General features: G+C 53.2%; 1 protein-coding gene and 1 long non-coding RNA gene across 5 annotated transcripts in view; one reads left to right on the forward strand and one right to left on the reverse strand.

The window, feature by feature from the left end:
- Positions 1 to 24514, reverse strand: part of C20orf112 (C20orf112 homolog) — a 50093-nt gene that overhangs the window by 20581 nt on the left and 4998 nt on the right. Inside the window, exons 1-4 of one of the 3 annotated variants that reach the window (XM_046903043.1) lie at positions 17158 to 17359; positions 13897 to 14052; positions 10826 to 10937; positions 7586 to 7695 (exon numbers count right to left, since the gene is read on the reverse strand). In XM_046903043.1, coding sequence (XP_046758999.1) covers positions 7586 to 7695; positions 10826 to 10937; positions 13897 to 13968 — 294 coding nt within the window. In that variant the 5' untranslated portion in view covers positions 13969 to 14052; positions 17158 to 17359. Of the gene's footprint in view, positions 1 to 7585; positions 7696 to 10825; positions 10938 to 13896; positions 14053 to 17049; positions 17360 to 24514 lie in introns of those variants that run through there. The other 2 variants (XM_046903044.1, XM_015296599.4) reach the window with 2 other exon arrangements.
- LOC107054851 lies at positions 59 to 9711 on the forward strand. Of its 2 annotated transcripts, none has more exons than XR_005841298.2 (3): positions 59 to 6060; positions 6228 to 8089; positions 8480 to 9711. It is a non-coding gene; the product is annotated as an uncharacterized LOC107054851 (long non-coding RNA). The 2 variants fall into 2 exon arrangements; XR_005841299.2 differs by having other exon boundaries at positions 6228 to 6317; positions 7873 to 9711.

Below are 24514 nucleotides of genomic sequence, written 5' to 3' on the forward strand. Positions count from 1 at the left end.
AGCGGGACCCCGGGTTTGGGGCCGGGCGCGGGGCCGGCTCCTCACCTCTGCCCGGCTGCGGGCGCGGTGGGCACACGGTGCCCAGGCCGCACATCGGCTGCATCCTTTTGTTTCAGATGCATCCCCTCGCTCCGGTGGGAGAGCAGAGGGAGAGCACCCACTCCGCGAGCAACACAGCTCGGCGCAGGGCTCAGCCGTTGTTCTGCAGCCGCTCCTGGGGCTGCCCAGTGGGGCACTCCGTGCTGGCAGCGCTCACTGACCTCCTCCTGGACATCGCACCTCAGTGTCCCCCCATCCCCAGCCCGCTCTGTGCCCCCAGCCCTTGATGGCTATGAGGGGGATTTTGATGCAATCAGCCCAGCCGTAGGGCCTTCACCACTGCCAAGGATGGGAACTGCCACATCCCTGCTTATGGCTTGTTGGTGCCCATGTCCAATTGTGATGTGCGTCAACCACGGCGCTGCTGGGAGGAGAAGGTCAGGGAGCGCTGTGCTGAGCCCTGTGGAGCGGGGGGGTGAATGGGCACCGTGGGCACTGCACGGCCGACCCTTCCCCATCTCAAGCTGAAGGGCAGCAGTGCAGCCCCGGGGTCCCTGCGGTGGGAGGGCAGCGGCTGCGCTCGCTTCCAGCTCAATGGCTGCCGCTCCTCCCTGAAGCTAAAATAAAATCCTGACCATTTAAGGTGAACAGGAGACTTGCCGTGGACCTCGGAAGGGTTTTAACCCCTTCCCATTGCTGGGCTTTGTTTATTCCTCGCGCTCCCTTCGCTTCGAGCTAGACCACGCGGCAGAGCCAGCCCCCTGCACTGGGCACACAGCAGCGAGGGCGCGAGCCTGACGCGGCCGCCGTGTTGCCTCACCATGTGGACACTTATTTTATACTAAGTGCCTTTGTGTGGGCTAGGTTAATCCACTTTGGAAATGGATTAACCTAAATTTTGCATCGGCAAACTTAGCGTGGAACAGACGCATCCACTCGGGAAGCGAGGGTGGAGGAGCGGGCAGGGCTGCAGGCAGGAACCCTTCCAGTGCCGGCTGCAGGACCTGACCCCAGTGGGGTCACCGCCGCACAAGCGGGGTCACGAGCCCGACAGAAATGCCATTGTTTGTGGCAGCGCCTGGGGCCGCCAGGCCGGCACGGCGAGGCTGGGCACAGAAATGGGGCTCCTGTGGGAGGGACAGCTCTGCAAAGCTGCAACCGGAGCACCCTTTTGGTGGGGATCCTTCAGGTTCGAACCACGGAGGGGGAAATAACTGGCAATTAGGTAGAGGATCGGTAATGATAATTTATCAAGTTGTCAGGAATAGGGTAAGTGCCTTACGGGACTGTGTTTAAAAAAAATCCCAACATAATAAACCAGTACTGCTGCTATTATATTATATATAAAACACATCAAATATATTATTTATAAGACGCTTCCTTCCCTCTCGGCACGTTCGTTACCTCTGAACCCTGCAAACCCTTCCCTGTGGGCGCACACATCCCTGCGGCTCCCCGCCTGCCTGCCCACGCAGAACCAAGCCCTGCCTCCTGCACACCCAGAGCCACGCCATGAGGGGCTGCTGGCAGCACCCAGCCTCGTCCTCCAGTGCTTCCCAAGGCACGGCCACACAGGCAGCACTGGGGCTGCTCTCAGACTCAGGGGTACACTGCCTGTAGGAACGCCGCTGGGTGAGTGTGGACACAGAGATCTGGAGGGGACTGTGTGAAGTGGGATCTGGCTCTCATGCTGAAGGAGCCACTGACTCGGGGGTGACTTTGTGCCTCTGGAAGTGGGTTAAACAACAAATGGCACCTCCTGCATCTGTTGCTCCGTGACCACCAAACCCTACTGGGTGATGAGCATTAAAAATGCAAAGCTTTGCCAAGTGATGCCTGTAAGGAAAGCAGGACAAACAGAGGCAGGGCCACAGCCCCATGGCATGAAGGGAGGTGTGACTTCTGCCTGCACCGTGTTTTAGTTACGTGGCATCCAGAGCAGAGTCAGGAAGAAATGGAGAGAAGAGGCTTGGGAAGCTTTGTTACAGAGCACATCTGCGTGGGCTGAGGGCCGTGTTCCCCTTTCTCTTGGTCACTCCTTCTGCAGAAGCAACAGCTGCTGGCATTTGGCATATGCACAAATAGAAGTGCTTTTTTTTTCCTTCTTCAAGGGCGAAGGCCAAGAGATGGAAGGGAAATATAGCACACGTCAGGGTGCACCAGTCCCAGCAAAGCAGCAGGAAAGAGCTGCTTCTGCGGGTGGAATGTGCCTTCCCTGGGAGCTCAGGGGAGGGCTGGATGCCAGTACCAGGGATTCAGATCCCATCCACACACAGGGATCCATATCCCATCCACACGCAGGATGCATATCCCATCCACACACAGGATCCATATCCCATCCCTGCACAGGATCCATATCCCACCCCTCCCAGCTTCTGCTGGAGCACCACCCCTCAGCAGCTCTGCACTATGCCATAGGTTGACACAGACTCACAGCTTTTCTCCTAGCCACCACACCAGAACTGAGCCATTTTAACCAACGCTACACCATAACCAACATGAAGCCCATCTTTTGCCATTCTCAAGCCACACCGTGTTTCCAGCATCCATCTTTGTGAGTGCCAGCATTTGCTGGGAGATGCACGTGCCCATTCCCAGCCCTGCAGCGAGGCACACGCCTGCCTGAGCAGGTAGAACAGGAGCAGAAACAAAAGCAACAATGCAACTCAAGGTTACAACGCTGAACCACACAGCTTCATTTTCGGCAGTAACGGAAATCATTAATAACAGTTCACGTTCTCAAAGTAGTTGCCATCCAAGCTCTTGAAGAGCTTTATTAGTGCGCGAGACCTCAGAAGTCTCTCTAAGGTATTAGCCCCTTCTTAAAGGGAGAGGGCAATTAGGAAACAACCATTTGTGCGCCTCGATCAAAGTCAGCACACAGCACATCAGTGAACGAAGGGGAGGTGATGCAGAGAGCCCACGGCCATGGCCTGCCCAAGGCTACAGGAGGAATGGGCCCATCAGGAGCCACAGTGCATTCCCCCAAGCACCCCTCCACCAGTTTGCAGCCACCAGATACGGGACCGCAGTGGCGCGCGGTGCCTGGTGCAGCCTGCAGCCTCAGAGGACATGTGGTGACTGGCACTGCTGAGATCTGGCAGTGCCACCTCATTCAGTGCCTCCTTCCCATAGGAAGCAATGCAATTTCCCTTAGCAGTGCAGAGTCAGGGCCACAGCATCATATCTCATGTGGAAGATGCCAGCAGTATTTATCCCAGCCAGCCCACGCCTGGATCTCAAATCATTTTGCTTGCACCGAGCATTGCACTGAGCACATACAAAGCTTACCAGCAACGCAGCTACAGACACTGAGGGATCTACACAGCTGGAAATGAAATCTCTCCTGCTTTAACTAGCTGGGAACCTCACGGTTAATTCCAATCACAAAAATGAGCTGACCCTCACTGAAAGCAAGCCATTCAGAGAAGTCTGAAACCAGGCTAAATGGTTTGATCATCTGACCTCCTGCATCTCATGAGCCATTAAGGCCAAGGATAAAAGTTTCACTAAACTGTCTTTGTCAGCTAAGAGGGTGGAGGGAAGCTGCAAATGTGCAGAATGGAGTTGCAGGGCTGGACCCGCTGCCGCTGCCATGGCTGGACAGCATGTCCTTTAGGGCAAATGCATCAGCCAAAGCCTTCTCTGCCAGCAGAAGCTGCATCTCCACTAGAGGGCTTTGCTGATGTAGAGCTACGAGTAAGCCTTTACTGCATCAATTAAATCTGTATTTCCAACAGTTATGTCTGTACTGAACTGGGTAATTTGCATTTAGCGAAACAGTATCTTCTAGATACCTCCAGGACTACCCTTTTGTTTTGGCTATTTCTCCAAACTGTGCCCTCATGTTGCAGCCCCCTCCACCCCTGCAGTGCACACCGTGAGCTGGGAGCTGTGCACCAGGGTGCAGGACAAGGCCCCCTCCTTCCCTCCCTCCCTCCCAGGCACTCACAAGTCAGCGTGGCAAAGCCATGGCAACAAGAGAAAAGCTCCTGTTATTTCACATCCTGCCATTCACCGACTGGGTGACCTTCTGTCAGCAGCCACTGAAGCAACCTTTGGAAATTTTCCGTATCACTTAAACCTGGTTGCTGTGCCTGCCAAGGTGGCAGCCGCACCTCCAGAGCAGAGCAGGTTTGGAGCTCTGTGCATCTCAGCCTGCCGTGTTCCACCTGGAGCTGAGCACAGGGCCCTGGCAGAAATCACCTGAACAGTGTGGTGTGAAAAATAAACCCAGGGATGAGTCTGAATATGATAGAAAAAGATGGTCTGGGAAATGACTGCAATAAAACTCAAATAAGCAATCATTTAAACATGCTAATATTTATCGTTTGAAAACGAGGTGGAAGGATCATTATAGATGAATATTAAATACCTTCATTCCTTTTTTGCTGCAAGATTGAGAAGGTCAGAAGTTCGGGGGATGCTTTAATACCTCCACAGATCCCTGAAATATGGCTAATTCTGCACTATGTGGAAAGGGAACGGGCCCTCCTGGGCCCTCTCACATATGAGAACTGCTATAAAATTGGAAAGAAGGAAGACTCACAGCCCAGGAGCTCCTGCATGTTCCAGTGAACCCAATTTAAACAGCGTGGGGCACTCATGCCAGAATAGATGTACTGACTTGAAATATATTGATCTCTACTGATGTGAGAAAATAATCTGACTCCTGTTCTCTGAACACTTCCATACAGGATAGTGATTTGCTTTCTGGTTCTGTCAATTCTGCAGGAACCCTTAACTGCATGAACAACCCTGGGAAGAGCTCCTTATTTTGTGGTTCTTTTTGTCCCTCGATGCAGACAAAATGCTCTCAGGTTCTTCTGGCAGCGTTTCCTGGTGGAGACACTGCTGCCCTGATACTGATATGCTTAACAGCAGCCATAAATTACAGTTACATGCACTTTTTTTTTTCCTCCTGAATAATGAAGTTAAAAGGCCACTTTGGCATAAATTCATTCATTGTTAGCCCCTGTGAAGCAAGCTCCTCCTGGTGCTGCTGCATGCAAATAATTGCTTTTGGCAAAAGCCAAGTAGAACACAAGTCACTTGCTTCATTTATTTCTATTATTACCATCAAATGTTGGCGCAGTGCTGGGCAGTGAGGTGGCAGGGCAGCAAGATGAGATAGAGGGACGAGTGTCTTAGTGTAAAGTTGACTACACCGAAGCCATACAGTGTGTATTTGTGAGCATGGTGCTCCTTCCCAGGGGTGACCATGGGCTGTGCCTCTCGGAACCAATGGCACCCACATCTCCTGGGTTTTCTCCCTGGGTTCCCACCACAGTATTCTCCTCAGACTGCTGCTATACTCAGGTATGATAAAGAGCTTCAATGCTACATGGGTCTGAGCAGTAGGGCTGTGATCTTTTGCCATTTTTTCTCAGGAATCTCTCTGGAATTTCAGGGACACATCTAAAGGCAAATTTTACTTCTTCCAAACAGTTTTTTTTTTTTTCCCTCAGCTGCTGCAGCTCAAAAAGCTTAGAAAGCTGCATTGCAACTGTATGGGAACTGTTGAATCACGGCCTGAACCTCTGATTGACCACCTGAGGCGAGCGCTGAGTCAGCCACAGGGGCACAGGTGAACGTAATTTCACCTGAGTGACCAGAAGGGGTGGAGCCTGGCTGCACCCCTCCTAGACTCCATTTAAGGGCTGGCTCCGAAGGAGGAAGGATCTCTATCTGGGGATCACTCCTCTTGGAGCCCTTCTGCAAGCCCAGGACACAGGTAAGATCTTTATTTCATTACTCCTTTGTAATGCGATAATCTCTCTGGTCCAATACCTGTTTTCCATACAGTAACATACCACAGAGAGAGCAGCAAAAGAGGTAAGGAAATAAAATGAAGTACGGTGATTTATGGTCTAGGCCAACATCTGTGTGTTTCCTCAGCTCGTCCTCTTTTTGTTCCTGCAGGATATATGCTTGGATTGCAATCTTCAGGAGTGTTTTCATGAGCAGTATGCTGTATCTGTCCATCCAGTGGGAGATCCAGTGCACACAGCAAAACACGGGGTACGTACTTCTCACATCTCTGAATCACTAATCTGAGGTTCTCTAAGCAAGCACCCCTATAGCTGTAACTTCACAACTCCTAACTCTGTAGCCCTGCCTGCTAGCTTCCATGATACTTTGTGTTATGGAAATAAGAACAAACTAAAAGTCTTGCTTTCTATCTGTAGAAACGCACAGGAAGTTGAGAAGCATGTCATGAAGTTTGCCCCGAATGGAGATTTGGGACCAAGAGGAATAGTCCTATCAGTGGAAAAGGCGTAAGTGGTAAATACACAAAATTCTCAGGCTGTCTTTTACATTCACACCAAACTTAACTCGAAGGAACTGCCTTGAATTCTGAGAAGCACAACCTGCAGTCCATAGTGAGGAAAAGCTCATGCTTAATGGCATGCATAGCATCAGGGTCTGCAATCACAGCACTGCTCTGCTTTGATTTGCACTGAGACCCAGCAACCAGAAGGAAGGGCAGCCCTCGATTCTGCCTGAAAAAAAAAGGGTCCCACTGCCCCATCCAGCAGCCCTGGGCTGGAGCTGTCCAAAGTTCTGCCTCCAGCTCACCCTGAGCAGCTCTGCTTGCTGCAGGCAGAACCTCCAACTTGCTCAGTGTCCAGCACATGCAGAGGAAAATGCTCCAAGGTGCAGCAGTGCTTCCTGCCAGATGTCAGGTTTCAGGAAGGTTTCACTGCTGAAATGCCAGAGGAGCTCTGTACCCACCCCTTCACTCCTGACAGCTGATCCACATCTGCAATTTCACACCCTGGCACCAGATTCGATTCTCTACCCAGTGTCCTCTCATGTCACCCCCAGATAAAAAACATCTATTGGCACAACTTCACAGCTCAAGCTATCAGCAGTCATCCCCTCCTCTGCACAATGCAAACTCTTTCATTCCTGTGAACTGGCAGCAGCCTACAAGATCAGATTGAGGTTTTGGTGTGCTGGAAAGCAGACCCAGCACTGGCTCCCAGTGCCGATTTGTGGGGAGAGAGTAGAACATGCTTTGCTTTTTATAGACTGTTTCCATGGTGCACAGAGGTTCCCATTGCTAATTCTGCAGCTGCAGAACTCCAGAAAATTGCATAGCCTGGGTTTAATTCTGTGGCATTCTGCCCCTTCTGCTCCAAACCCAAATGCAGTGGCCTGACACCCCTAGCAGCCAACCGAGCCCCCCTCCCAGCATGACATGAGGGCAGATGGTGCTGAGCTGCACCAAGCTGCTGGCCAGAACTGCCCCACCTGCTAAAGCTCCCAGGAAAACACAGGGAGCTAAAGAGATAAATTCCTATTCACCGTATGTATTTTTAAGATATTGTTCATAATAAGCCTCATGCCTAAAGAACAAGCAGACTGCTATAATCCATAACAGCAACACTCTCCCACTTCCATGGGCTAGCACTGGTTGTATGTGGTCAAAGCCCACCCCACCTGGACAAACACATTTCCAAAAGCATCAGCCACCCCACAGCCCCAAGGGCAGAAACCCGCCTCGTGCCTTGCACTGCCCCATGGCAGGAGGATAACTCACCTGCTCCTGTGAATTCATCACCCGCAGCTTCATTTGCTTCAGGTAAGTAGAGGTGAGAGGCATGTTGTAGTCGATGATCCCAGAAACCAGAGAGGAAGGTGGTTCGCTCTCTGAAGAACAGAGGAAAAACTTTGTAAAGATACAGAGATGTGTTGTCATCATTACCAAACATATGTGTTTAGAAGTACTTAAAACCCCTAACTGGAGCCACTGCCTGCTGAGCTGAGGTTCCTACATGAACATGACTGCACCCAGAGGATAATTACAGACCAGATGTTGTTTTGCAGGAAAAAAAGCACTGCTGTCACCTGTGAAAAGACTACACACAATATATAACTTTTCAGTCTACCAAACTAAAACCTAACAGAGGAAGAAAGTGAGCCTTGCTGAAGATCTCAGAAACACTTCCATGCCAATGGGATTGATGCAGAGGGTGATCAAGAATATATTTCTAGTTTGCTTTGGCACTGCAAAGCCTCACCAGTTTTGCTGGGATTCCCTCAGGTAGGAGTTACCATTCAGGCAACTTATTAAGTGTCTCTATCTCATGATGAAGATTATTTTTAACGCCCTCATTAAAATACAAAGTTAATTTTAAAAACCTTTAATTTAAATTGTTCCTGTCGATTCCTCTGTCTGCATCGCACTGAGCTCCAGAGATCACTCTGGATTCAGACTGCTCCTGCAGATCCCTGTTCCACCCAGCCTAGACAACTCCGAGTAAAGCAAATCCTCCATGAGATTTCTGAGTTCACAAATGTTTCTCAGCTCTGTGGTCATCACTGAGAAGCTCTGCATGCAGGACTTGGAGACCTCTGCAATTATTTCTTCTGTCACAACATTTATATGTTTGTGCATGTGTATATTTAAGAGGAAAGTTGTCTTTTTCCATAGGAAAAGCTGCTGGCAAAAAGGGAAATCTCTGTGCCTTCATAGAGAGATACACCAGTGCCAGAGGACAAGCCCAGCTTCCCAGCACACCCCAAAAGGCTGCGTGGCTGCCCACCAGAACATGAGCTCCAGCAACAGCAAAGGAGGATTTCCAGGAGCTGAAGGTGAACTGGTGGTGGGAGGTTTCCTTTCCCGTCTCAGAACCTGAGTGCCTGCCTTGCATTTTCTGGGGTCACCAGTTTCACAGGCACCTTTGACACAGCCCCTTTTACAAACGGCCTTCACAAAATGTTTTACAGCACCTTAGAAAATCCATCAGCCAGCTGTAATGGGGCTGCTTTTCAGAAATGCTGAATATTGCAAAAGCTCAATGAAACTCAGCGGACCCGAAGACGCTTCACACCTCTGGAAATATCAGATCTATTGTGTCTGATTAAGAAATGACCTGACCCAAAAGCATATTGCCCGTAGCTGACTTAAACATTACAGAGTTTTTGCAGAAGCCTAGTTAAGATCCATGGAAATGCAGAGTTTGCTCTCCAGGTCCTGGGTACCTGCAGCATCCTTGATAGCTGGATGGGTAACTGGATGGACATCTGAGGAACCAAAACATTTTGGTTTTTTTATGCTAACTGAAAAGAAAGAAAACCTTCGTTTTAGAGGGCCTGGGGGACTCCATAGGTATAACCCTCATTTCCTATGTCACAAAAGGGGCTACTGGAGTTATTTAGCTCCTCTTTAGAAGTTACCACACCCCAAGTGTTGGAAACACAGATGCAACAGGCAGAGCTGAAGTGAAATGGTTTGGATCCTAATTCCAAGTCTGTATAATTCCACTGGAATTACTCCTAATTTAATAACAGTGTAAAAATGCCACAGTGAAGTCAGAGCTTCCCAGGCACAAGATAATTTTCTTCTATGAATTATGTGAGTGCCCTGCAGGGTTCAATGTCAGGTATGTTTAATTAGGGATTTTTCTGATCACATAGGAAGTGTGTTGAGATTTGCTTAATGGACAAGTAGAAATAGATAGGAATGACTCCATTTTTTCCTTCTCACTAAGTTAAACGTTACATACAACTGTTGGTCTGTGTGTTTGCATGCACATACACCCAGGCAATTTTCCTATGACCTCACCATTCTGTAGGTGATTTGCTCCAGATGAACTGTGGAATATGTAGTAGTGAAATCAGATGCTCTTCCCCAGTAAAAGTAATCTTACCTAATCTACTCTACGTGGTTTCACAGGTACTTAGTCACTACTTAGGTACTATTCTGAGCAGAAAGGCATTTCTGTCCTTCTATTCTTGGTGGGTAAAGAGAAGGACTTTTACACCTGTTCTCTTCCTTTTGGGTTTATTTCCAAGAGAACTGGAAAACTTCATGACTATTCTTTGCTCCCTGCTCAGGGTCAAGCCAAATGCTCTGCTTGCTGTAACAGCTGGGTTCACCTCCAGAGAGACCAAAAGCCAGAATTTTCCTCAACCTAACTTGAAAGTGGGATTGGGCCCTTGGCAGGCAGGGTGGGCAGGTGCTGTGCAGATGGAGCTTGGGCTAATAAACATCAGAGGGTTATCTGGGGCAGTTTCTAAAAAATACAGCTTTGCACTTGAATTACAAACTTGTTTGTCTTATCAGAAAACCCATCCAAACGTTCAACTTGAACCACTTACTCTAGAAGAAAACTTGGTCCCATCTTATGCTCTGCTCGTAGCTCCTAGGCCTCAGAGCTGCAGATTGGCTCCGTTTATAAAAGAACTGTAATGAGCGAACTACCACAGTCACCATGCTAATTGGTTGTATACACAGGCATAATATAACTTTGATTACTAAAACACTTTCTGCTATCCAAAATGGGATCATGACGTGCATATCTATTAATTACTACAAATTTCTTCTTTATCAGAAACTTCAATTATTCAAACATACTCAGTGTCTTTCATTACCAAATTAATAGTGTAAAGGAAAAACTTTAGGTCAGGTTTTTCCAGATATCTAAGCTTCCACCCACGTACAGTTATGAGCTGATTACAGATATAGCTGCAGTGTTTTTGACCCAGGCCTTGTGGGTTTGCACTGGGGAAGAGGAACCAGTGGTGGAACTGCTCAGAAGCAGAGCTGGATTGGGCAGCTCCATGCTACTGCCAAAAACAGTGCCCAAACAGTGATGCACAAATGAACTTTAAACAATTCCCCAGGCTTTGCTGTAAAAGCACATTGAAAACACACAGGTTAGGAAATCCATTTGGCAGAGACAAATCTCATGAACGAAGCAGTCACTGACAGCTCTCAGTGGTGTCTGCTCCAGGGTGACTGCTGGCTCTGCTCACACAATTTGCTTGCCTTTACCTTTGGGCTCCAGTCCGTTGGAGTTGAAATGCATCCTCTTCTGGCACTCTGTGCAGCTCATCAGGAACCTGGTCACAGCTTCTCTTGGGAGAAAAGCATAGGTCTCTGCAATCTGGGAAAACAAGGAAAGGGTTGTATGTGCTGGCATTGAGAGCCTAAGGGCTGGGACACAGCACGAGCACTGTCCTCTTAGCCCGAATCCCATAACACAGCTGTACGCAGCTCCTGAGCACCAGAGCACAGCAACATGTCGCTCCTGAACCCCTCCTGTGGACTTTTTGTGCAGCCCTCCTGCCCAGAAACCCCTTGCTGCTCTGTGTGGGCTCTGAGCAGAGAGAAGCTATGGCTGTGTAAGAACTGAATGAGAAAGTTAGGGCTCTCCAGCTCTGTTTGCATTGCTAATTACCACTGCACTGCTAACCTGAAGAATACATTAATCTTTCGGGAGGGCGGGTCACGTTTTCCCACAATGACAATCAATTACTGTTAATAATACTCTGCACTTTTGTGACATACTTTACCTAGGGAATCAAAAACATTTTTACAAATAGTAATGAATAATGTCTTAAACCTTTGTGAGAAATTTGTATATAACAGCTGAGGATGCACTTTTAAGATTGGATACCTGAACACTGTATCCAGACCTCAGCACCTACAGAAGGCGCCTGGAGGCCAGGAGCCCTCCTGTTTCAAGCAGTCCCCATCAGCAGCAATTTCACAGCATTTCTAAAGACCGAGCCTAGATTATTTGGAGAAGGCAGAGTGTGATTTTAATGTAAAGATTTCTGTAAGGCCATAAGAGACCACCAAATCATGGCACCAGACCTGTACAGCACAAGTCAGGGAACCTATCCCATGTTCTCCTGCAGGCCAGCAGCCAGTGCTTCGCCTAAAACGTCTTCCAGCATAACATCTGGTCTTAATTGAAAGACATTAAGAGGGTGGGGAGTCCACCTCTTAGTTTGGGGCTGGCTCCTACGGTTAATCACCCATCCTATTCGGTCTGAAGGCCCTGTCCCAGCACAGCGGTTCCCAAACCGGGGCCATGACCCCAACAGGGGTCACAGCACTTACAAGTGGGGTCATAAAGCAGACAGAAATCCAATTGTTTGGGCCACTCCTCGGGTGGTGAGCCTGGCAGAAGCGGGGCTTCCAATGGGAAACAGCACAGCAGGGCAGTGCAGGGACGTCCCGGCCCCCTCCTCTGGCCTGCGGGCACCATCCTCCCACCTTATTTCATAACAAAATTAAAAAGGCATACATTCCAAGCATTTTTCTACCTCACAGGAAGGGGTGACGTTTAAGCTTTCTTGAAAAAAAGAAGGGAAAAAAAACGTTGTGGAAGCAGTGCTGTGGGGCAGGGCGGGGGGCTTGGCTGAAGCAGCACAGCCCTGAGGCCCAGCAGAGAGAGGCGTCCACCTCCGCTGAGCGGCAGCAGAGCCCAGCCTTTGGCACGCACGTAAATGCCGCGCGGGTGGAAAGTTCAGGCAGGGACCTCGTCCCAGCAGCCAAATGGAGGATGCAGTGCTTGGTCCTCATGGGATTCTCCCGCCTAGATACAGCCCCATCCAGCTCTGCTGCGACTGCAGGGATGCCCGGCTCTGCCGCTGCCTCTGTGAGGTATTTATCAGTGCTCCAGCACTCAGAGCACCCACAGAAATGCTGACATTGAAGGGCCTGAATATTGCTGCTGCAAATGCGGCGCGGTGGCTGCCCCTCCGCCTCGAGCGGTGCCTGCGTCCCTGCCTGCTCTGCTCCAGCAGAGCCCCAGCTCCCGCTGCAAACGTTCAGCTAATTTTAGTGATACAGTTGTTATTTCTCAGCTGATTTGATGCTCTGCAGAGCAGACAGCTTCCCTGATGAGTTATCTCCCATCCAAACTCCCTTTCTGATTGCCTCCCTCCGGAGGTCAGGGACAAGGGCAAACTCTCCAGTGCCTCTCTAATCACAAATGGAGGGCAGCAGGGAGGCAGGAGGGGCCGGCAGGATGTGGCCACGCAGTGCACGGCCCCTGGGTGCCATGCCGTGCTGCGGGAGGAGCTCAGCTGGGAGGGAGGGCGAGAGGGGAGCGTGCTGAGCAGGATGCAGCCTGCTCCCAGGGCATGGCTTTGTGCTTCTGAGAGAGGAAGCAAAGGGATCAGGGAAGGGTCGGCGTGGTCTGCAGGGCACAAAGCACTGTGCAGTGACAGCAGAGGGGACTCGCAGGGTGGGGGCTGCACAGCCAGCATCACGTGCAGGACCAATGGGACACAACAGCCCCCAGCCCTGCACCGAGCCCTGCACAGCCCCAGCACAGAGCAAGGTAGCTCCCCAGGAGGAGGCACGTAGCAGGCACGAGCTGCGCCAGCCACATGTCTCCAAGCGACCCAAGCCCTAGGCTGCAGGATTTGTGAGAGCAGCTTGGATTTGGACCGTGAATTCAAGATCTTCTTTTACCAGGAGAGCCCAAATATTTGCATCGGAGGGCTGTGCAGAGTCAGGAGAAACAGCAAGCTCCCTGGAGAAGCACACTTCAAGCTGAATTATTCCTGACCTAACTAGAGTGGTTTCAGGATGGATAGATCTGGTTTTCAGCACCGGGGAGCACCTGAGCAGACCCAACTCGGGAGCTGCCTCCATTTTGCAGAGCAGGGAGCCAAGGGCAATGCTGCGGTGTAGCAGAGGGCTGGGCTCCAGCCGAGCCCCAGGGCCCTTCCCTGGCTGCTGCTGCTGCCCCAAGGCCCTGGGGACAGCGGATGGCACAGGGGAGGCAGATGGCACAGAGCAGCAAGGGGGGGTCTGGGTAAACATCCCTTCACATCAGCAACACTGAGCATTTCTTTCTTTCTTTTTTTTTTTTCTTTTCCCCCAGACATGTACAGTTGCCTTTGTATAATTCATTTGGTCTTTCCTCCTCCAGCAGCCGTGCTGCTGCTGCGGCCCCATTTCCCATCTCCCTGGCGCAGCTGCTGTGCCTTTAAGCAGCCCCTTTCTCACGCCTCCTCGTGCAGGCAAGCGGCCCGGCTGCCTCCGGCCTCCCCTCTGAGCAGCAGTGGCCCCCCACGCCCGTCCCCCCGCAGAGGGAGTCTCACCGCTCGGTAGGTTTTCTTCTGCCCGGCATGTTTGGGTGCTTTGCCCGGCTCCGTCGAACTCTCCACATGCATGGAGTAAATGATGTCAAAGAAATCTTCCACCACAGCCACGCGTTTCAGAGAGATGCCCTCGGGCTCCGACAGTCCATCTGCCCCCTACAACAGTGCAGGCAAGTCGAGTTAGTGTCAGCAGTGGGTGACAGGGGTGGCGAGATGGGCCCGGGGCTAACGCGATGGCGGGGGCAGAGCTGCAGCACGCCGGCCCTGAGCTGCCGCGGGCGCAGGGGAGGGGGGGGGGGGGGGGGGGGGGGGGGGCGAGAGCTCCGGGAGGAGGATGCTGTGGTCAGGGCAGTGGCGGCTGCTGCTGCTCTGCTGCTCACGCTGCCAGGGAAATTGGGCCAGGAATAAAAACAAGGGAATGGTCCAGACTGGAGTCACAACCAACTGAGAAATGCCATTTTCATAATTTTGCTAGGCTGGGAATAGGCAGGGGAAGCTCTTTGGGCCTGCAGTGTGCTGAACCACCTCGGGTACCCCTGGAACGTGCGTGCTATGCATAGGGCACCCATGCTGAAGGCAGCCCCCTTGAACGCCAACAATAAGCAGGACAAGATTGCACCGCGATGCCAGGATGTGGCCCCTAAGGGAACGAGGCAGCATCGCCCTCCTTCCCCGCGCTGACCTTCCCGCGGCACCCTCCCTCCCTCGCCCACGCGGAGCAGCTGAGCGCTGGCAGCAGCAGCACAGCTCTTTGTGTCAGGATGTGCCGGGGAGCAGGAGGCTGCAGCTCAGCGTGGCGACAGACTGGTGGGAGTGGGAAGCGCGGAGCAGCGCTGCTCCAAGCTGGCTGCAAGGAGCAGAGCGAGCTCACATTGGCAGGAACATGGGGCGTGGGGCTGCCCGGGCGCTCCCAGCACAAAGCACAGCACCAGGGGAGGGTTCTGGAAGCTGCTCAGCCTGCGCCATGAAAAATGCTGGCATAACATACATATAAATATATATATATTACACACACATTTGTACAGATATGCATATATACAACACACCCCTTTGAGGCTTGCTTTCTGCAAATAAATGCACAGATGCAGCCCGGTTTGTACACAGCAGGCAGGTGAACAGCAACCTGCCTTACAGGGCTGAGCCCCTGTCCTATGAAGACAGACTGAGGAAGCTGGGGGTGTTCAGACTGAGACCTCACTGTGGCCTTCCAGTACTTGAACAGAGCTTATAAACAGGAGGGAGACTGACCTTGCATGGGCAGATAGTGATAGAACAAGGGGGGATGGCTTTAAACAAAAAGAGGGGAGATTTAGGTCATATGTGAAGAAGAAATTCTTCACTCGGAGGGCAGCGAAGCACTGGCACAGGCTGCTCAGAGAAGTGTTCGTGCCCATCCCTGGAGGTGCCCGAGGCCATGGATGAGCCCTGGGCAGCCTGATCTGGTGGGGGGAGGGGAAGGCAGCCAGCCCACAGCAGAGGGTGAGGCGGAGGGGCTTTGGGGTCCCTTCCAACCCAATCCCTCTATGATTCTATGATCTAAATGACCTACAAACTATCTATTTCGTGTGCATTCACATCTGTGAATGCGGGCAGAGGTCTGCACGCAGAGAGAATATCCCACCTCCCAGCCTTTATTTTTTTGTTGCTTTTGGTGGTCGGGCTCTACATACCCACACAGTCTACAGATTGAATAAACGCTGTTCTTAAGCCTCCAGTCATAGGAATCTAAAAAACCCAATCCTTGAGAGCGACGGCCTCTGCTGAGGACTCCCACAAACTGGGAAGCAGTCTGTTGGTCAGCTCCTCGCCCCAACTGCAGAGCAGAGCACCCATGCTCGGTATGACCGCAGGGGGCTCGAGAAATGGGCACAGGGGTTCTCCTCCACAACCCAACCACTGCCTTCCCCCGGGTGCCCCAACCGAGCCTTATATAAAGGTGGCTGCAACAAAGAGAATATTGAGAATGAACACAAGGGGCACGGCGCAGGGCTGACGTGGTGGGGGTCGGGGAACTTTGCCTGAGGGAGCGTTTCTGAGGAACAGATCTAATTTCTTCTGTCACTGTTCAGGGAGTTTCACTTTAATCCAGGGCATGGGTACTCCCTTGCCAAGGAAGAGCGGGCATTAGGAGCCTTCCTACTGACCAATAATCCTCAGAGCAGGGTTGAAATGAGGATAATTAGAGAAACAGGACAAAGGAAACTGCACCGGGAAAAAAAAGCACAGGCAGACAAAACAAGCAGAGCCCTCAAAACTAAGGTTGCAACCAACTGCACGCGCAAACCACTGTTTCCAGGGCCACCCGACCAACAGACACCCACATCCCTGCAGGGCTGGTGGTTGCCTGTTTCCTCCTGGGTTTTACAACGCCCGCAGCTAAGGGCTTCACATCCCCTCATCGAGCTCCCTGTGATGCTTTTTTAGCTCTGGGAAGCAGGTGAGGTGCAAGCATCAAATCCACTGGATATCAGAAGCCATATCAAGTTGGTGATTCTAGGATTACAAACGTTCATCAGTGGCAATATAACCAAATGTTGACTCAGGATTTAAGAGGACACATGTGCTATGTGTTACCTCTCCAAGGGCCTGTGCCCCTCTCTTTCTTCCTTCCACACCAGCACCGCTCACAAGAATTCAAGGTATGAGTCACAGCCCATAATATCTCAGAACGGCTTAAAAGCCATTAGGTTTAAAAAGCAATAAAAATCAGTGGGGATGAAGACAGATGAGAACAAGGGATGCTTTTGCCCCCTTCTGGTGTTGGGACTTTACTGGAAGCTGCCTGCCCCAAAACGCATAAAAGATTCAGGAGCAGAACTCAGCCCAGAGACGCAGCAGTGGCAGCAGGTGCCTGGCAGAGCAGCCCTTCGCACCTCCAGGCTCCCTGTGTCGCCCTGAGCTGCTCTCCAGCCCTTCTCCTCCCTTCCCATCCCTATCTCCTGCAGACCTCACTCCTTCCCTTCCGCCTTCTCTGCACCTCCACCGCTCCATAACCCTCTTCACCCCCTTCTCCCACGTCTCCCACCAGCCCTTCACTCCCCGCGGCCCTTTGTTTCCCTCTGGTGCCACATTTCCTCGCTCACCCCCGTTTCACACTTCACATCTGCTTTACCCCCATCCAGCAGCCTCCCTCAGCCACCCCACGTCCCCCACCTCTCCTCCCCGCCTCAGCACCCCGCAGGCTCGGTGCGGGGGCTCTGCTATGCGGGCACAGCGAGGCCCAGGCCATTCGGGCCCCACCGCCGCGCCCCCTCCCCGCACCTTTGTTCTCCGCACGCCGCCGCCCTGCCCTCTCGGCGCACGAGGCCCCGCAGGCCGCGCTCGTCCCCATCCCCCGTGGCCCAACCGCTCGGGCGCGGCCGTGCCCTTCTTTCCCTCCCTCCCTTCTCAGCGCTCCGCTGGGGCCGCCCCGGAGCGCCCAGGCCAGGCCCGGCGGTGCCATCTGCCGCGGCGGCGGGGAGGAAGGGCCCGCTCCCCCCGCCCGGCCCGGGCTGAGGCCCCGGCGGCAGGTAGCGGCGTCGCCATGGCAACCGGCGGGGCCGCGCGCTGCCGGCGGTAATCCGCTCCCCCGGGCCGGGCCGGGCCGGGCGGCTCCGCCTCGCGGCGGGAAGGCACCGGCTGGCGGGGGCGGCCGCGGGGAGCTCACGGCTCGGCCCGTGCGGGCACCCCGGGCCCTGTGGGGAGGCCTGCGGCCCCCGGCCCTCCTACGGGCCCGCGGGTCCCTGCGGCCCGTTCCTCAGCTGCGGCCGTAGCCGGAGGGAGCGGGGCTGAAGGGCGAACGCCGTGTGCGGCGGGGCGGCAGGTCGAGGGCCGGCAGCTGCCACCTGATCTGCGCTGACCCCCATCCGCCCTGCGCGAAACCAGAGCCGGCCTGCCTTGTGTGCCCTGCCGGGCTGCCCGTCCCACCAGCCCTTCCCCACTCGCTTCTGTCCTGACTGAGTCAGGGGAGCGGCTCCCCAGGGCCTGCACAGAGCATCGCTGCTGGAGGATGTGGTGTATGGGCCCAAAAGGAGCTCAGGAGCCCGGAGGGGCCTCGCCCTCGTTCAGTCCCTGCCCCCACGTGGAGCGCAGGACGCCGAGCCCCACTTCACCGCTCCCCAGGAAAGCAGCGGCTGTTCTCAGTGGGGTCACACGAGGGCCACAGGGGTGCAGGAGAGGGAACGGGGCAGGAGAGAGCTGCTTCCCCATCTGCTGCGCTCAACGGCAGATAACAGCTCCCCTGGCCTCGCGCACGGGGCTGATAGCAGCTGAACTGAGCTTCCTGCAAGCAGAAAGCCACTTCCTGGCACAGCCCGGCCTGTTATGGCTGCGCCCCGCGTGCTGTCCGTGCCGCAGACCCTCTGCCCCTTCCTGCTCCCGTGCTTCCCACGTGAAAACGCTCATATCGGACACAGCACCTCCCGCTGCACGGCACGGCCTCTCTCAGCACGTTAAGCTCTCATTTCCCATGGCTATCTGAGGACACTGTCACGCTCATCCCCAGGGACACCCGCATGGCATGGCTGCACTGAGCCACCCCCCAGGTCACCTCCACACAGTCAGGACAAGGGGCAGCACCGGCCCCTCTGTGTGCCACGCTGCCATCAGCAGCCCCTGCCTGCCCGTGACAGTTCCCTCTGCTGTGCTGCCAAATACCTGCTTGGAGATTTGCAAGCTCGGTGCTGTGCCTTTCTAATTTCCTGTCAGTTGTGTTTTGTTCTAGGGAGATCTTTTCATTCTTCCCCCAGAAATGATCAGCTGGGAGGACAAAGCAGTGGGTTCTTACAGAGGACAGAAGTGGTAACACACAGCATGGAGTGAGGTTCTGCTGCACATCAGAACGATCCATTCTGGTGCCCTGGAGGATGCAGCTCGTGCCATCCATGCACGCAGGTGCTGTGAGCCCACTGCTGCAACTGCTGCACAGTCCTCAGCACTTCACCCCAATATGGTCTCTTACAACTTTTGATCAAGAAACAGTTCTTGGTAGTTCTCATCTCTGAGAAGTCAGCCCTTGATTGGCTTCTATATTTAGGTTTCTCCAGGGCTTTAGGAAGTTCACTCCTCATGGTATTTAGGTGTAGGATGAAAGCAGCTTTTGCGGGGGATATGTTAAACCACAGCAGGCTCCCTCAGCTAATGCTGCAAGGAGGAAGGGCTCCTTTCCTAGAGCTTCCCTTTTCTTCCTGTCCCTCGCAAGGTGCATGTCTCAGGCACAGGCCCTGGGGAAATGCTCGGCCAGGGAAAGCATCGGCTGCACTGCTAATAACAAACAGAACCCAGGAGTTGGAGGAGTATGGGAAACCTTCCTCTTGAAGATTTTGCTCCTTTTTCTCTTGGAAAGACTTTTCTGACATTTTTTTCCTGCACTTATTGGAGGAAGAGCGGTACCTAAACTGCTGGTGATGTTTCTCTACGTTAAGTATTTGCACGGCACGTTGCACCAAGCAGACGTGTAGCAGTCTCCTCCCTGCAGCACAACCAGCCTCAGCCCAGCGGATCCCTACACAGCCCAGGAGGGGCAATTCCTGTGGGAGAACCCCAGGGCAGATGGAGGAGTGCTCCCTGGGCTCCGTGCTGCCCCTGGCCGAGCCCTGCAGAGCAGCATGCCCAGTGCCCGCTGCCAGCCTAGTGCTGCTGCCCTACATTGTTCCTCTAGGCAGCATGGCACACAATACTTTTTTTTTTCCCAAGGCAAATACTTCCTTGTCAGGGGGAGCCGGGCGCATTATTTTTAGATGGCAAACAAAGCTGAGGTGTGTGCCTTTCACTGGGGACAGCGGCCTCGCAGAGCGAGCTGCTCCTCCAGGAGCCGCAGCTGAGCCGTCTCTGCGAGCCCTCTGCTCTGACCTCAGCTTATTTCTCTGCCGGCTCCCAGGGCTCTGCATGAAAACGCAGCTGCCTGGGAGGGGCGAGCCTGGAAATGGCGGTGGGGAGGGCCCAGGTGGGGTGCGGGGTCTGCGGGTGCCGAGGCGCTGCCGGTGGGGTGCAGCAGGTGCAAGGGAGCAAAGGATGCTTTGCTGGGCGCAGGGCAGTGGAGCTGTAGCCTCCAATCTGCAAACCTGAAACACCGCCCCAGGTTGGGGATGGCACACTGCTGGGCCCCGCAGCCCCACAGCCTGCTGCAGCCTGGCGTGGCTCGGCGTGGCCTGACGCAGCCTGCAGAGGGGTGATGGGGTGGGAGAGCCGTCAGCCTGGAGGGAACAAAGCACGGGGTGCCCAGGGCAGGGCTTGGCTCTGCTTCCATTGGGCAGCCCCGTGACACAACGGCCAACACTGCTGCACAGGTGGCACCGACACTGCGGTCCGGTGGCTGCTGTCACGCTGCAGTGGTTTTGACTGTTTTGAGTTAAGCAGAGTTTGTGTGAGTTTGGGACTTTTTTTTTATATATACGTCGATCTGTAAAGATGGGTAACAAATGCTTAATGTCATTCAGATCTGTTTTAGGTGGCTTGGGGAGGTGTGCTGGGGGATGGAAAGAAACTGCGTTTGTAGTTAGAAGAACATATTAAACAGCATTGGAAGAGCACATTAAGGAGCATTCCGAAACAAATCTACAGCTATATACTGAAAATTGCATATTGAATATTGAGATAATATTGAAATACATCGCTGCAACACTAAGAGCACGCTTAGAGGTGGCTCTTCCCTACAGCAGCTTATCGCTGCAAGCAACCTTCCCAGCACTGAGGCAGGAATCTAACAAAGATCACGACCAAAGCAAAACCTTTCAGATGGAGGGGGACGGGCAGGGTCACCCTTCACCATAAGGCCACCCCTTGTTCCACCTGGGAACAGACCCAGCAGCGCTGGGGCAGCCACACACCATCCTCATACCTGTGTGAGGACACGGCCACACCAAAATGGAACTCCGTGGGAGGAGGCAGAGCTCAGCAGTGCTCGTCAGGGCAAGCAAAATTATGTAAAGTGAGTTACAAACGATGCTACAGAGAATCAAGGTCAGGCCGGGCTGGGGCCGGGTCCCGGATGATGGTGTCCTGGTGTCAGCTCATCGTCCCCCAGTGATGCAGAGGACACGGGCTGTCCTAAGAACATGCTGACAGCTCAGCAGCCTGGGGGGGCTCAGCCCCCTCCCAGATCCAAGCCTCCTCACCAGGTAAGGGCACCGAGGACCTAAGCGTGCTCTGTCACTGCCTTTCTTCTGCCTTTACCCCGAAAGCAGTGCCGAGCCACGGCAATTACACTGGACTCCATCACCCCCTTTAGTGATGCTGAACCAAGCAAAACACACAGCCCAGTGACAGTGGGCTCTTGCCATTGTCACCATGCTTATTTACTCTGGGACCTGAAAGGGCGGCCGTCCTGCACAGGGGCTGGGACGGAAAGGTGACTGAACTCTGCCCACTGTCTGCACTTGGGAAAACCCCCTCTGAATGTGGCTTCTTTCCACCACAGCCACACACAGCAGACTCCAGCTCCTTCAGGAATTCCCAAGTAACCTGGGCCAACCCAATGGATTTTTTTGAGCTCTCAGCCAACGCTACACATGGGGAAGCCAAAGCTGAACGTGCTGTTCAGTGCTGGCTGCTCTGTGATGGCAAAGCCAACCACAGGGCCCCTCTCCTGTGTCGGACACGGTACAGCAGCATCCCATCACATCTGGTCCAGCAGCCACAGCACTGCAGGTTGGGCACATGGGTAAACCCACACAGCCACGCAGCTGGGCTCCCTCGGCTGCCTGCGAGCCTCTGTCTTGCAGCAGGGATGCTGCTGGGGAGTAGAAGAAAGGGACGGCAAACCAAATGGGGCAGGGGAGGCAGACAATTAATACAACCTGCCCTCTGCGTGAGGAATAAATTGGCAGCTGACAGGTTATAATCTGTGCAAGCGGGATCTTCGCAGGGGAGGTGAAGGCTCCATTGGGGGCCAATTGGATGGTTAATTAGGAGGACAAAGCAGAGGATTTGCGAAAATGTTTATGAAACAGTGTTTTGCAAGGAAGCCTCTGAGAAATGCTCACCGGTGAGGAGATGCTTTTGGTTAGGAGGGGGAAACACGAGGGTGAAATAGCAGAACCAAGCACTGAGACAGAAAATAGCAATGTGAACGTCCCTGAGAGGGACAGGGGATTCCCAAGCGCGGTGCAATGGGGAAGGACCCTGTGACACCTCATTTTTCTAGAAATACATGGGCCGTGTCCTCCCCTTCCTGCCAGCCCCGTCCCCACCCCGCGACCAAAAGGCAGGACAGCACGGAGCAGCCTCCGCAGGCAGCCAATGGGCGAGCCGCTCGTCTTGTAGAGACAGGGCACGAGGAAAGCAATTAAACCGAAGCTTTGATTAGGACTCACAGATGACTGCTTGTGTTAGAAACGCCTGCGCTTCTCTAAGCATCTCGGCTGCGGCGGGAGCAGGCTGGGTCCCCCATCCCCTGCTTGGTGCTGCTGCTGCTGCTGCAGGAGCGTGACTGATGCTCTCTGTCCCACACACAGCTCCAGAGCTCAGAGGTAGGAGCCAGTTGCTAAGAGACAGGACTGTACTTTCCAGCCCACATCCAGACCTTTGTCACCAGCTCAAGGGCTTTCTGCTGGATCACAGTGCCTGGCGCAGGTGAGCTGGGGCAGGCAGACCTCCTCCTCCTGCTGCTGCATGAGCTGCCAGCACCACAACCGGGAATGGGCACGGCACGGCCACCCAGGGACCAGCTGCCCTGGCTGGGTGCTGCCAGAACCCCCCCCCCCCCAAATGCCTTGCTGCAAATGGGCACCAGCACTCACAGCACCAAAACCCAGAAGAGCCCATGTGCCCCAGATGAGCGAATGACCCTGAGTTTGCTTTTAGATCACTCATCATTCAAATGCAAGCCAAGCCAGGAGTCCCTACATTTTGGGTTTTTTTTTTCTTTTTCAGGGCAGTGGCTGTTGGCTGGAATTTATTCTTTACCCCAGAGGCTGCCACAGCACAGACCTGACACCACATTTAGCAAACAGAACACCCCAACACAGCCCACAATCGACCTGCCCCATCTGTCCCATTGTAACCCCCTCTCGCAGCAAGGAGAGGGTTTGAGGTTGGGAAAGAATTGTGTCCAGGGCTACCAAGCCGAAACAGAACAAGGGCAGAGGGAAAACATTCACACAGCATCTCTTTTTTCCCAGTTCTCATCCTGTGACAGGCCCTGTACCGCTTTGGCACAACACAACCAGCCCCTCCTCACTTTTAATGGCTGCTGCCTTAATCTGAGACATGCAAGAGAGAAACCACTACTCCAAACCTCGGCTATTACTGCCTGCTGCCATATACATGCATACACATTCTGCAGCTTTTTCTTCTCAAATAAATTGCTCCTCTTTGGCACCAGCCATAAAAGTGGAAGTCAGCAGCATTCCAACAAAGACAGCAGTTCTGGCCACCAGGTACCACAATCCACAATCAGCTAATTAGACAAGACACCGAAACTCAGCAGCGACTTTGGCCCGTCTTGGTGCAGTTGTTCAGAGGTGGGCATAGCTAATATGAGATTAGGGGAAGGTCACTGCTCATCTGCTCTGAAGGAAGATTCTACAGTTGTATGAAGATCAGTGAATACGTATTGCTCTGTCCCAGCAATGCAGACAAGGGCTGGGGGAATGGATGCCCCCATGATGCTCCCCATGGCTCTCGGTGCCCTCCTCACCATTTGTTCTGTCCACAGAGTTTAGACACTGCACACATGCTGTATCTTGCTGCTGCCATCAGTGCTGAGCTCCCTATTAATGCAAGGCCCCAAGTGCCTGCACGCCTCTGCCATGTGCAGGGATGGGACATAACCTGAAGAGCCCCAGCAGCTTCTCACTGGGCCTGGCTTCCCTGCCCTTCCATTTAAGCACCATTTTTAACAAGGTCTTACAGAGCTGTGTTTTATTTGTTTCTTTTTCTTCCCCTTCTTCAGTGATATGAGTGGTTCACTGAGAAAATACCAGGGATGGTCCTGGAGCTCAGCTCCTCTCAGCTCAGCAATGCCACAGTGCGTCTGGAATCACGGATGTTGCACAGCACAGAGGATGCAGAGAGATTATTCTTTTAGGAACTGTTCATTCAGGCCCATAGGAGGACCAGAGAATGCAGGACTGTCACCAGCATCACCCTCAGCACCAGACATCTTTGGAGGTAAAATCTGCTGCCAGCACCATGCAAACACAGGGCTGAAGATGGAAGCACTACTACAGTAGGAGACTTTCTCTGGGTTCAGTTACAGGACCACACACCCAGCAGCACTGTGCTGCTCTCCTAAGGGTACGTCTGAATGTCAGCCTGCCATCAGCACAGCTCCCTGGAAAGCCAGCACTGCCCTGCACGGGGGGGCTCTGTCACAGCAGGTGAAGGCTCTGCGTGCTCTAAGTAAGGCTGTGCCAGAGAAGTAAGAGACAATTTTGCAGATAATACCCTTAGGCCCATTTGCCTTGTCTGAGGCTCTTCTCAACAGTCTTAATTTTTTTTTAACATGTGAAGTCCACAGAAGGTCTAAGTGGTTATTCACAATAGTGAAAACCTTCTGTTGGCTCGTGTTCTTGGAAGTCATAGCTGTGCAGCTTTGGGGGGCACTGAATATGAGCAGTGAAGTGCTCTTGCACCAGGAAAAATGTAGCCTCTATTAACTGCTGGAGCAGCATCTTTATAGCATGCCCAGCTTCTCAGC

The sequence above is a fragment of the Gallus gallus genome, chromosome 20 (assembly GCF_016699485.2).
Source record: "Gallus gallus isolate bGalGal1 chromosome 20, bGalGal1.mat.broiler.GRCg7b, whole genome shotgun sequence".
NCBI lineage: Eukaryota > Metazoa > Chordata > Aves > Galliformes > Phasianidae > Gallus > Gallus gallus.